Consider the following 14,502-nt stretch of genomic DNA (forward strand, 5'->3'; position numbering starts at 1 on the left):
ACTTAGTCCACTGCACTTGGCTCCAGTGCCAGAAACTATCAGCACAGGTAAGTTGTAAGTGGGCATTGTCCAGTGAGGTGGACTGAGGAAGGGTTCCCATCCTTAGTGGCAATCAAACATGTATATTTGGGTCTCTCAGAGCACACATCTGCCCATGCATCTCAAGACTGGAGAGAAGAGTCTGAAGCCTTGGGTCCATTTAAAGGTCAGATTTCCAAAGGAGTAGTAATGCTTTAGCCTCTTGGAGGTGATCTGAGATGTGGACAGCATGACATGGCATTGGAGGAGGAGAGTTAAGTACTGTCAGTGGAGCTTTGCACCTACTTGCAGGAGAAACATAGCAACAATAACCAGGAGAGAACAGCCACTGCTGGCAGGATTCCAAACCTGGCCATCCTCACCACCATGAACTGGGAGCCTTGGAGCTCAAGTGTGAGCGAGGAGGGAAGTCATCAGGTCACAGAGAGGCTAGTGACTCAGGGGAAGGTAAAAGCCCAGAGGGCTGAATTGTGACAGGGTGAGGGTGAAAATGGTGTGCAGGCATCTCATCCCTCAGGACAACCTCAGTGATGCACTAATCACTGGGGCACCAATTCAACTGAGGCCATTTGCATTGGGCAGCGTGTGCTGAAAATTGCATTTTTAAAATTTGTTCATGGGATGTGGGTGCCATCTGTCGGATGATTGACTTATTATTGGCTTCCATTGAAAGCCGGAGCCTCCTGCAGCACTGGACTTCAGTCACATCTAGGTAATTTGATCACTGCCTATACATCCTGGCAGATGGGTAACGGTATCTCCTTGTCCCTCCTACAAGCCCTGAGCACCCTGTGCCTGTGCCTCTGCTCTGAGGTGATATTTGCAGCCAATATTGCGTCCTCTCTCTTTGTCCCCTGTGCTCATTCTCACAAGAGGTGCTTCTTGCTGTGGTCACTATTCTCATCTTCAGGAATGCAAATGGGGTTGACCTGTGTGCAGGGGCCACAGAGGAATCCATATCTCTGGTGCCAGAGGACAGCAATGTCCTGTAAACTCCACACTATGATGGATCCCACACTCACAATACTCAAAAACACCACCTCACCTCACACCCAAGATTTCCTAACTCTTTGGCCAGCCTTTTCCCCAGCCCCTTTGCACTCAGTTGAAAAAAATCGTGCAAAAACAGTTTGTCCACCTGCTGATATTGCTTGTGTGTGAGACTAAAATCGAATGGACAGCATCGTTTTCCGTTAAATTGGGGAGATAGTCCCCCCAGGTTGCTACATAACTGTTGGCAGGCACTCTGCCCATCTGTACCTACTGACTGGAATATCGTGTGAGTGCACCTGCCATTGTCACACAACATTAAACGCACTTTCAGGTCAGGTGCGCCCCTGCCTGGGAGGCATAAAATTCTGCCTGTGGAATTTTTAAAAAGTAATTAAAAAGAGACTTAGATATACTTGCTGCTTTTTTCCTTCCATCATGTCTCCATGAACTTCCATTTTATTTTGCCGTTAATATCAAACGATTTCCTGCCACACTCCCGAGGTGTGCGGGTTAGGTGGATTGGCCATGCTAAATTACTCTTGGTATCAGGGGGATTAGGAGGTTAAATACATGGGGTTACAAGGATAGGGTCTGGGTGGAATTGTTGCCAATGCAGACTTGAAGGGCTGAATGGCCTCCTTCTGCAGTGTAGGGATTCTATGATTTTTTATGCGCATTGATTTACTGCCTAAATGCTGACTCGTTTCATCGTCACTGCTTTCTTCACACACTGATGCTCAGCAGCTCAACACTGCTGGACTTGCTTAATCTTCTCTTGCAAAATGAAGGTCTTTAAATGTTAATTTAATTTCAGCTAATACCACTCAATTTATCCTCTCTTCCCTCCTGCTTATCTCACCTTTGGTAATGTTCTGCACTGTGGACCAACAAAAAAAAACCTAACTTCCCTACAACTGTGCTTTGTTTCAATTTCAGAAATTTAACCAATCATTATTCATGCTTGATTGCCTGTCGTCTTAATTGTCATGTGAAATGGCCTGTCCAGATTCATGCTGGGTGCCACAGGAAAAGAGTGAGAACTAAAGATCCCTTTTGGATCGCTCCCTCCCATACAGTTTATCCAAATGACCTGGTACACTTCGGGCCAGTTGAAGGATCTTCTTGCAGACTCGAAATGTTGCCTCTATTCTGTCTCCACAGATTCTGTCAGACCCACTGAGATTCTCCAGCGTGTTCTATTATTGTTGCCTCCATATTTATTTCAGTCTCAAATTTCATCAGATCAGATTTCCATGTAGCACTTGGAAACATTTTGTTCCATTGACATCACTATATAATAAAAGCTGTGGTTATTAAGCCTGGTCATTTGAGAGTAGGAAATTAAAATCAGTAGAAATGTAATTCACTGATGTGGGGGATTCCAGTTTAACGATGATTGTTAAGTCATGCATTGTCAGGGAGGTGACCTCAGAAGCCAGTCCTCATCGATCTCATTATCTTTGACAAAGGCACTTTGGCCGGAATTTTACTGGCGTGCTGCCCTGATTCTGGCATTCCCCGTTGGCCTTGAGTGGGATTGTACAAACCTCGGGCGGACGTGCCAGTAAAATTCCGCCCTTCGACAAAACGACTCACTTACTTTTTGCTTCTTGGTTTTGGACAGAAACATGACTGAGGCTGTGGAAATGAGGTCCACAGTTAAAAGGTTTTACCCTCCATGCTGTTAAAGTAAGGATGGACCCACCTCCACTACTGCTTTCTTGATTGTTGCACCCCCTTAACAAAGGGGCAATAACTTTTAGCCTCGGTCACAAGAATGTTGCAGATTGTTCCTGAGCAATAAATTATTGCTATCTAAATCTGGTAGTAAAAATGTATTTTTCCTCCTGGCAGGTGTCGTGTGGGTGAGAACTGGTGGTATAGAGGAGAGCACTGTGAGGAGTATGTCTCTGAAACTCTTGTTGTGGCCATTGCCGTCGCTTCAGTGGCCGGGTTCCTTTTGGTGGCTTCTGCTGTGATTTTCTTTATTGCCAGGACTCTTCGTGCTCAATATGCCAAAAGTACCGCTGAAGAACCCACAGAGTGAGTAACAGAACAAACGCATACATTATAAACAAGAGGGAATTCTCCTCCTGACTCTTCAAAGGTTCTGCGGCTGGCTGTTACCCTTTTGGAATTAGTTTGCCTCATGACAAAACCTGTCAGCACATAATCCAGTCCATTTCTCCCAACCAGTGAGTTACCAGTGGAGAATTTGTTGACGACCCAATTTAGATGCAAGTTGAAAATTCATTCTGTTGTTTCTTCCCAAGTAGATTTCATTCCTTACACTCCCCCAATAATTTAATTAAGACAAGTTAATATATTCTGTTGGGAGAGAATCATAGAATCCCTACAGTGTAGAAGGAGGCCATTCGGCCCACCAACTATGCACCAATCACAATCCCACCCAGGTCCTATTCCCATAACCCCACCACTTACCCTAGCTGGCCCCCTTGAATAGAATCCCTACAGTGTAAAAGGAGGCCATTCTGCCATTGAGCCTGCACCAACAACAATCCCATCCAGGCCCTATCCCTGTAACCCTACGTATTTACCCTGCTAATTCCCTTGATACTAAGGGGCAATTTAGCATCATTACCAATCCACCTAACCCACACATCTTTGGATTGTGGGAGGAAACTGAAGCACCTGGAGGAAACCCACGCAGACACGGGGAGAACATGCAAACTCCACATAGACAATGACCCCAGCTGGGAATTAAACCTGGGTCTCTGGCACTGTGAGGCAGCAGTGCTAAACGTTGTGCCATCATACTGCCCACCTGCCAAGGAGTAACAGTAAGCATTATTTGAAATACAGGGGGAAATCTTACCAAAAAAATGGTGGAGTGTTTGTCAGTTTTCTGTGCAAATCACATGACATTGCCTAAAAGAATTAAGGGTGTGTATTTCATGCTATCATGCCTCAACGCACCGGCAAAGCCCAACTGCATTGAGATTGAAGCATCGTCTTGAAAGAGCGCCTTGAGCAGAGCAGGAATAAACTTTCCCCCAGTCCACCATGGAGGTTGCAGCGGCCTAATGCCATTTTCCAGCATTTGGTCTGTAGCCCTGGAGACCACAGGATTCCAGGTGCCTTTCCCATCACTTTTTAAATGAGTTTCTGCTTCTTCTACCCTTTCAGGCAGTGAGTTCCAGAAACCTTATATCCTCCAGGTGAAAAGATTTCTCATCTCCCTGCTAATCTTTCTACCAATCACTTTATCCTTGTGATGGCAAGCTCCACATTCTAACCACTGTTTGAATAATGAACTTTCTCCTGAATTCCCTATTTATTAGTGACTATTTTATATTCATGGTTCATAGTATTCGTTCTGCTTTCACTCTGCCACCAAGTGGAAACATCTTCTCTATCTTCACCCTATCAAATCCTTTCATAATTTTAAAGATTTGTGTAGGACGCACAGTGGCACATTGATTAAAATTGCTGCTTTACAGCGCCAGGGACCCGGGTTTGATTCCTGCCTCATGTCATTATCTGTGTGGCGTTTGCACGTTCTCCCTGTGTCTGCATGGGTTTCCTCCAGGTGCTCTAATTTCCTCCCACAGTCTGAACCACGTGCTGGTTAGGTGCATTGACCTGAACAGGTGGCGGATTGTGGCAACTAGGGGAATTCCACAGTAACTTCATTGCAGTATTAAAGTAAGTCTTACTTGTGACTAGTAAATAAACTTTAAAACTCTATTGTATCTGGACACCCTTTAACCTTTTCTTTTCTAGATTATAGAGCCCAGCCTGTTTGATAATCCTGACAGGATTTGACAGCTCTATTTTAAAACTAACATGCGAATATTTGATCTGTGTAATTATCATCAGATTCTAGATAGCATTTTGTTATTTTTTCCAATAATGGCATAAAATTGGTTATCATTTGCTTCTTGACAAAATTATTTAACTCTACAAATCGTCTTTAAATGAAATGCTCGAATTTTGGTCTTGATTGACTATTATCTCTAATGTCCTATTCAGTTGGTCCTCAAAGATTTTAGAAAATATATTTGTATCCTTAAGTACAATTCACATTGTTTGCCATTACTGTGTGGTATGCTAGAACATTGAGAAAAGCATGTCCCACTCCTTCCCTAGTCTAGGTAATAACCTGGAATCAGTGGAGAATGGGACGAAATATAATCCTATGTATGAGAGCGATGCCACAACTGGATATAGTCACTACAACAAACGTTACCCTCAGCGGGCCTCGTATAGCTCAGGCAGTGCAGAGGCATCTGCCAACTTCAGCAGCGATGAGATCCGACACATCTATGAGCACAGTGAACTTAGCAAGGAGGTAGGAAATGCAGTAGAATGTACAGAAAATGAGAAGCATTTGTTATGTACTAGTTAAATGTTTCACATTCCAGTCATTGCAGTCTTTAGTCCTGGGGCTTCATCTCTTTGGGCACTCATTTGAGTAAATACTCTAGTTTTAAGTGCTCATTTTTCTTTTCAACTCCTGCTATGCATTCACTCCTCCCAATCTCTGCAATCTCCTCCAGCCCTACAATTCTCCGAGATGGCTGTACTCTTCCAATTCTGGCCTTTTGAGCATTATGATTTTAGCCCAAAAGTGCTAACCATGGTTCAGCTGTAGACTATTTGCTAAAATGACTGTAATTCCAAGAGGAGTGCAATGGGCAATAAGTATACAAAGGGAATGTCACTTTCTGTAGTTAAGGTATTAGTTGACAACAAAAATAAATAATGTTTAGTCAATAGTGATTTTTAAAAAGTAATTTGTTACAGTAAAAGTTTTAAAAAGTGAAATGTTCTTGGAGCGAACAACTGGAAGTTGGATTCTGTTTGTAAAAGTTATTGGCCTCTAAGGAGATCACAACAACATAGATTAGGTGAAAAAATCCTTATTTGGTCTTTTGGCTAAGATCAAGTGTAGTATCAACATGCTGTGCATGGTTGAAGTCATTAAGTTACATTTTAGTTTCATTTGAAGCAATTTTTAAAAGCGGCATCTTGGCTTTTTGGCTAAGATACAAATAAGATCAAGCATTGGAGGAGGATCATGTAGATCAAGCCCAAGACAGGAGGTGAGAGCCCTATCTTGTCAGCTTGGATTGGGAATGTCTCAACTTGTTGAGACTCTGAATTGGACTTGATTCCATTGAATTGGAATAAAAACAAAAAAAAGGATGCTTGAAGTTCTTATAAAAGAATTTGGGTAATTTTGATCCAATCTGCTATGATCCACAACTGCTTTGCAGAATTGCTGTTATATGTTTCTGTTTTTACCTTCAATGATTAAATCTAATTCTGTCAGACTAGAAAGACCAAGAAAAAGCGAAATTTTAACAATTAACTCTATCGTAGAAAAATAAAATGTTTACTGATATATACTGATACGAAGATGACTGATGAGAATGAATGTTGTCTACATGGACTTCAGTAAGGTCTTTGACAGGGTTCCTCATGGCAGACTGGTGCAGAAGGTGGAGTTGCATTGGATCATAGGTGAGCTGGCATGGTGGATTCAAAACTGGCTCGGTCACAGAGGGTAGCAATGGAAGGATTCATTTCTGAATGGAGGGCTGTGACAATTGGCATTCCTCAGGGATCAGTGCTGGGACCTTTGCTGTTTGTAAATGTAACTGGTTTGATTACTAAGTTTGCAGACAACACAAAGGTTGGTGGATTTGCGGATAGCGATGAAGACACCAGAGGATACAACAGGATATAGATCAGTTGGTGATTTGGGCAGAGAGGTGGCAGATGGACTTTAATCCAGACAAATGTGAGGTAATGCATTTTGGAAGGTCTAACACAGTTAGAAAATATACAGTAAATGGCAGAACCCTTAAGAGTACTGATAGGCAGAGGGATTTGGGTGTACAGGTACACAGGTCACTGAAAGTGGAAACACAGGTGGAGAAGGGAGTCAAGAAGACATACGGCATGCTTGCCTTCATCAGCCGGGGCATTGAGTTTAAAAATTGGCAAGTCATATTGTAGCTTTATTGAACCTTAGTTAGCCGCATTTGGAATATAGTGTTCAGTTCTGGTCGTCACCCTACCAGAAGGATGTGGAGGCTTTGGCGAGAGTACAGAAAAGATTTATCAAGATGTTGCCTGGTATGGAGGGCATTAACTATGAGGAGAGGTTGGAGAAACTTGGTTTGTTCTCATTGGAACGATGGAGGTTGAGGGGAAACCTGATTATGAGATTAAGATTATGAGGGGTATGGATAGGATGGATAGTCAGAGACTTTTTCCCCAAGTGGAAGAGTCACTTACTAGGCTGCATAGGTTTAAGCTGCGAGGGACAAGGTTTAAAGGAGGTGTACGAGACAAGTTTTTTACACAGAGGGTGGTGGGTGCCTGGAACTCGCTGCTGGGGGAGGTAGTGGAAGCAGATATGAAAGTGACTTTGCAGGGGTGTCTTGACAAACACATGAATAGAATGGGAATGGAGAGATATGGTCCCCGAAAGGGTTGGGGGTTTTAGTTCAGTCGGGCAGCATGGTTGGTATAGGCTTGGAAAGCTGAAGGGCCTGTTCCTGTGCTGTAATTTTCTTTGTCCTTTGTTCTTTTGGTCTTTTTGACCACACAGTCCATGAGAGTTTACAATGGTAAAACCAGATGTGAGATTAATGAATGTTTCTGTAGGTTTAGGTAACTTAAATGTAATCCTTAATCTATTTGCGAATAAGTATACTGCTAGTTTAGGAACAGCTTTTTTACAATTGTAAGCCCTGTGCAAGTTACAAAATATAGATAGATTTCTCTACATTTAAGTTGTTAATTAAAAACAATAAAAGTGCTGGATAAATCTGGTAAAGTTTTATTTTTCTGCGATAGAGTGACATTTTTTGGATTTTGCTTTTTCTTGGTCAAATAGTTGTAGGATAAACCTGTTGGGTTATCCAGTGAGCATTGCCTAACTTTCAATTCTTGGGACATTTGCAATCAACTGGTCTGACAGAATTACATTTAATCATTAAAGTTAAAATACAACTGAAGCATATAATCATAAATATACCTCAACAACCATAATAGATTTCCACAGTAACTTCTTGCAGTGTTAATGTAAGCTTACTTGTCACAATAATAAATAAACAAACTTATTCCTTAAATATTTGTGCTTGTTTGTAGCAGTGTATTTGGAGTTGAAATGAACTTATTTATTAAGTCACTCTGTGTCTTGGCTGCTGACATTTTAGGAAATTCAAGACAGGCTACGGATCATAGATCTATACACTAAGGATCGTCAGTTTGCAGAGTTTGTGCGACAGCATCAGATGTGAGTCATGTAGACTGTTCATCTTCAAATGTTTTACAATCAGCTGCTCTCGGTCATGTGGTGTGTCTCAGGGTTAAACTGTGCCTGGTTTGCGTTAATTCGATTAGTCTGTCTTACCTTTACCCAACTCCACCCTGGTGGAGATATCTAGAATAAGCAGATGTTAGAGTTAAGCCATTTCAGAGGGAAATCAACCAGTAATTTCTCACATCACAATATATTAGAAATCTAAGATTTTCACTCCTATAGGGTATGGATGTTAATGCAGTCAAAGCTTTCAAGCCAAGGGCAGTAGATTTTTGTTAGGTTGTGGTATCCATGGTTTAGAGGTGGGTAAATGGATTTGAGGTGCAGATCAATCGAGTTCTGCCCTTGGGCTTTGCCGGTCAATCTAATTAGCTGGCTGCTCCAGCAGTGATGTGGTCGAAAGCTTGTGCTGCCAAATAAACCTGTTGGTGTTGTGAAGCTTCTTACTGTGCTCTAGCAGTGCCAGCATCGCCAGAGCTCTGTAGTGGGCACTGCTGGGATTGCAAGTAAACCGCAGGATGAAGAGACCCTGGTCTCTGGAGCAAGTATGCCTAGGGTTCTGGGCAGGGAGGAGGGCGTGTGGGTGAGGTGGGGGTGGTGAGTGGCGAAGGGGCAGTTAACCAGACAGGAAATGAAAAGAGGATGCCATCTTGGTGGAACAGAGTGGGGTGGTGGTGGCTAGGGTGGAAGAGGGAGGAAGTACCTAGATGTGTAGAGTCCCTCAGAAGGACATAAAGCACTCTCCTTCTTTCCTGCCTTTTACCCTGTTGGGTCATAAAATGGTCTTCCCATTCTCAAGCACCTGCCCACATCAGCTGTATTATTCCACGCGCAATGTAATATTGAGGTCAGTTGGCTTATTTACAAACTAATTTGGCCGTTGATCAACTCGTAAAAGTAATGGCAGGATGACAGCTGATTTTGGCTCCTGTCCACTTACCATTTTATGGGGGCTCGGTTAAGGGTGAGTAGGAAAGTCTGGTGGGTTAACCACCCGTCATATTTTACATGCCCCCCCCGCACCCACTGAAAATATACTCGATAGGGGACAATAAGTTCCTGCCAGTCAGTAGAAACAAAACAGCTTGATCTTATGAAATACAATTTTAAAGAAAACTGATTTGTTCAAAGCAAAAGCCTTGGTGTATTCATTTTCACATAGGGCCAGTTATGTTGAATACTGTGGAACAAACTCCGGTTAATTGTGGAGCATGGATAGTCAACATGGCCACACTGCTGCTAGCTAGTTTACTGACATTTTTGCTTAACTCTCTCTCCACTAGATCTGCGGATAATACTCAAACAAATCCAACCAATTAATCTCTTAGAAGAGGCGGAAAGAAACCATGAAAGGGGTAACAATGCTGGCTTTTATAATATGTGGCTGCTTGATTAACATTTTATTACTCTTTAATGCTAAAATTATAAGTGTCAAAAGTGTAGTGGAACAGATGGACATTGTTGTAGATTAGAAGAAGGAGATGACACAGATGGATAGAGATGAAAGACAAGACCAGTGGTAGAGATGGTGTGATTGTGATTGCATCGATAAGCGTGGGAGCAAAGCTTTAGAAAACTGTATTTTTCTACAACAGTCATTGTACTTCAAAAGTACTTAATTAGTAGTAAAGTACTTTGAGACATCCCGAGATTGGGGAAGGTGCTACATGAATGTAAGTATTTCCTTTAGACTTACTCCACCTCACTTAGCTTCCCACAGTCGACCCTTAAAACTCTAGCGCTGTCTGAAGTACTTTTCTGTTGGCCACTAGAATTAAAGGAAATTTCTTAATCTTTTCCACAAAAGGTATGCACCGAGATTTTCCAGCCCCTCTGCAGTGGGTTTTGCCGCAGTGGATGTGGCCATCCATTTAAATCATGGTTGACTTCAGCAGCTCTGGAGTTTAATGCCAGTGAGCAGGCCAGGAAATCCATAGATTTGTACCAATTCAGCCTTTCGATATTTAAATTCAAATTTTGAAAGTATCAATTTTTTATTTTTCATCTAATCCAATCAAAAAAGAACTGGTCCAATAATTTGGCACAGCATAGGTTCAGACAGCAAATAAAATGCCTGCTTATGCAACGTAGTTAAGGATTAAATTGCACAGCATTGCTGAAAAATTACCATTTTGTCTTTTACAGATTGCTCAAATTTTCTTTCAATTTTACTTGCGAACAATGACAGGAGAGACTGGAAAGAATCATGGGAGTTCAGGTGCTCATGTAACAGTCGTTACTGTGGTAACAGGAGCAAATCTGTGATTTTGAATAAATTTGTTGTGTCATTCTATCATTTTATTAACTTTCTCAAATAACTGAACATTGATCAAGTGATGCAATGACAGTTGCAACATGAATGTGTTTCAAGACCATTTTCATAAGCTCCGTGGATATGGGATATGTGCTGGAAAATAGGATTAGTGTAACTTCAGTGGTAGTTATGGTGCAGGCTTGATGGGCTGAAGGGCCTCTTCTGTGCTGTATGACTCTGTGATGCGTGAAGTGGCGATTGAATCTAAGGAAATAATCTTGTTACTGATATTTTAGAGGCAATAAGATCCCATGTATAGTTTGGCTATTCAAATTGTGGGGTAGGGGTGAATTTGCAGAACACTAAATTGGGTAGGCTTGGAGCAGGGATTCTGAATGTTTAGGCTGTAATGTGAAATGATAGCTGTGGTTTTTCTCATTTAGATAGTAATCAGAAATGGAAACCCTGGTTGATTTTCTACTTTGGAACCTAGCGGTACTGAAGTTCACTTTAGCAGCACTATGTTGTCACAGCTAAGATCAACCAACTCAATTTAAATTGAGATCAAACCTAGGATCTTTTGGGCTTATGGCTGTTAAAATCCTTCTGTGAACTGTGATTATATGATTCTGGATACATTTTTACAGGCGTGTTCAATGCTAGATTACTTTTCTAAGTTTTTAAAAATCAGTATTTAACACATTTTTCTTCCACGGTTGTAGTTTATATACTGCTATGAATTTTTAAACGACACCTCTGTAGGATGCTTTATACATTTTTAGAGTACACCTTAGTGTCTATCGTTATTATGTTTAATTGTGAAGTTCTTGCATTGCGACACATATATAATCCATTTCATACCCACGTCTAGAATACACAATATGCTTACTGCGTTTCTTAAACCAAAACTTGATCATTGTCAAACAATAGGAAATATTTATATCTAATCAGTGCAATTTACTGCCTTGCTTTCTAAAATAAAGATGAGAATCTGTATGGCTAACATTACAAGGAGGTGAATATCTGGAGCTAGATTGCAACCGTCTAAATTTACAGATTACTCCTCCTCCCCATGAGAACTGACACTGCCTAAGACTGTCTTGTAAACTATTACAAATTACTGTGCATTCAAATTATACATATTACTGTTAATTATACATATTACTGCTCTGGGAATTAATAGATAAGAGTATTAATGTACGCTCATACAAAGAGACAAAATAGATGACTGAATTGATCGAAAAGTAATAATGGTTTGAAATAGTCAAACATTACTATAATCGAATTATTCTGTATGGATAATGGCATTAGTTTTATGTTAAAGCCTACTAATGTGTTTCAGTGGATAATTTAGGGATTATAAATTAAAAGTCATGCTAAATAAATGGACTGAGTGGACTGAGAGTAGGCAAGATTTAGATGTAATATATCTTTCCAAGAGAAATGTCTTGATTTTTAATTTTTCAGTTCGATTACAATCATTTATTACCAAGGCAGCAGTCACTGCACACTGAAGTAATTTATTGTGCTAAATGCTTTGTGATGTTTTACTGACTTGATAAGATGTTTTATTAAAGCAAATAGTTTTTCTTTTGAGGAACAACTATTTTGTTCCATGGAATACAGTCAATGCTTTCTAAAAGACAGTTTCTAACTTCATGTCAGTATGTAGGTCAACCTGTAGTCAACCGCCCTCTTCCAACAACTGCTACAACAATTTGTATTTATGAAGTACCTTCAGCATAATTAACAGGCCAGAGATGCTTCACAGGACCACAAACAAAGAAAATTTGACACCAAGCACATAAGGATATACTAAGGCTGATGATCAAAAGTTTGATCAAAGAACTAGGTTATTCAGAGTCACTGAGTGGATGGAAGAGAGTGGAAAGGTTTAGAGGAGGAATTACAGAGCTTGGCAGCTGATGGCACAGCCACCAACGTTGGAGACACTGCAATCAGAATTTGCATCCAATAGCTAAGAGGTCCCTACAGAACTTTTAAAGGAATCCTACAATAAGAATCGTAACATCTTCATTAGAATTTCCTATCTCATTGATGGAAGTAAAACAAAGATTTTGAGGGGGCTTTACATTTTCGTCAGTAGTGATAGTGAAATGATGTTATTATTTTCACAATTATATCTTACTAGTGGGTGTAAAATAAAATTTCATCAGTAGAACTTGCAGAATTCATGGGATGTGGACATTACAGGCAAGGCCAGAATTTATAGCCCATCCTCATTGCCCTTGAGATGATGGTGCACCACTTTCTCACCAGTTGAGTTCTTTTTAGTCCCATTACAAAGGCATTTAAAGAGTCAAGCACACTATAGGCACATATAGACCAGGCTGGGTTATGATGGCAGATTTTCTTCCCTAAAAGGCATTAGTAAGCCAGACAAATTTTTACGACAGACCAGAAGTTACTTGGTCACTGTTACTGATGTTAACTTTCGATTCCACGTTTATTCAATTAACTGAATTTCAATTCCCCAGTTGCCGTGATGGGATTTGAACTCGTATCTCTGGATCGTGGGTGGGATTTTTACGGCCTGGCTCGACCCATGTCCGTTGTCCTCTCCCCCCGCCCGCACCAATTCCGTGGCAGGCAGGGTGGTAGAATTCTGGTGCATGAGTCAAGGTTCCTGGATGACTAGTCCTGCAACATTGTTCCCTGTACCACTATTTTCATCTTCAAATATGATCCATATGTATTCAAATGAAGTGATGCGATATGTTAGAACTAATAATAGATTAAAAATATGATGGTTCTGACCTGAATAATGCTGAATGTATCATTTCTGTAGCCATGTAACATCCAGTTCTACTGAAATATAACATTGTCCATAATTGTATGTTTCACAATGCTTTTTGTACATTTTGTGCACAGCGTCTATTTTTGTTAAAATAAAATCTTAATACCTGCTCTTGCCTTATTAATATAAAACTTTAGTATTTAGAGTGATGGATAACTAAATCTGCAGAATTCTGGTTTTCCTATAAGCATCATCTGCACCAGAGTGTTCAAACTGTGGTTCTGGAGCCCTTGTATATGCTGTGGGTCAGGCCTATTAATGGCAACTACTCCATCAAAGTTCTTCTTCAAAATCTCAAGGCCAGCAGAAATCATGGTCTGGATTTTCTCCTGCCACATCATTTGTGGGTCAGGGCTTTCACTTGCACAAGGATCTGACTCGACACTGCTTCCATTTCTGCAGGGCCATTGTCACGTTTAGGTGGACTCTGCAGAGGTTGGCTGCAAAATGTACAACGTGTGTGAAGCTGGGAAACATGTGGAGCTGTTAAACTTACTCAAAACATATGCAATTTTAAAAGGCATTTGAAATTATTGCTGCACACAAGTGTTTCTCCCACTCAGCATTATTATGATACCCAAATTCAAACAGATGATGTATTTGAATTTGTGACTGAGGACACTTTAATGAAGAAAGAGTTATTAAGTATCGTGATGTTATTTGTGGTTATGTGGCAGGTTTTGCAGTTCAAAGTCGAAAATGTTGCAAATATGTCGCAGTTTAGTTGCCATCAGTAAAGAGGAAAATATAGCTTAATATTTTGGAAGAGTTCTAAGTAAGTGGATTTTTAACATTTATAGTTATTTTACATACTTTCCTATAAAGCAATTTGTTTAAGGGCTACTCCTATTACTTGTATGCAGCTGAGCCATGGTTCTCTACAATTTTGGAGGAAGTAACTAGGTTTTATTGCTTTATTGTTAATATACAGAAGTGACTAACATGGTGAGTTAATGTATGATATTTCCATTTCTGATCATTGGATTGGATTAGACAATTTGGATCTCATCTAATCCACTCAATGGGACCAAATTGGCTGTCCATTTTACTTTCTGTTGACTCCAGTGGGAAATAAAATCGTGGAGAGTATAAAAAGGC

General features: G+C 40.6%; 1 protein-coding gene across 1 annotated transcript in view; it reads left to right on the forward strand.

The window, feature by feature from the left end:
• impg2a (interphotoreceptor matrix proteoglycan 2a) overlaps window positions 1-13,514 on the forward strand; it is a 66,421-nt gene extending 52,907 nt beyond the window's left edge. Inside the window, exons 16-20 of the mRNA XM_080203501.1 lie at window positions 2,887-3,075; window positions 5,143-5,344; window positions 8,226-8,305; window positions 9,616-9,687; window positions 10,478-13,514. Of these exons, the coding sequence (XP_080059627.1) occupies window positions 2,887-3,075; window positions 5,143-5,344; window positions 8,226-8,305; window positions 9,616-9,652 (508 nt within the window). The 3' untranslated portion in view covers window positions 9,653-9,687; window positions 10,478-13,514. The remainder of the gene's footprint in view (window positions 1-2,886; window positions 3,076-5,142; window positions 5,345-8,225; window positions 8,306-9,615; window positions 9,688-10,477) is intronic.
• Window positions 13,515-14,502: the final 988 nt, after the last annotated feature.

This window comes from Carcharhinus amblyrhynchos, chromosome 15, assembly GCF_965287045.1.
Source record: "Carcharhinus amblyrhynchos chromosome 15, sCarAmb.v2.hapA, whole genome shotgun sequence".
In the NCBI taxonomy this organism is placed as follows: Eukaryota; Metazoa; Chordata; class Chondrichthyes; order Carcharhiniformes; family Carcharhinidae; genus Carcharhinus; species Carcharhinus amblyrhynchos.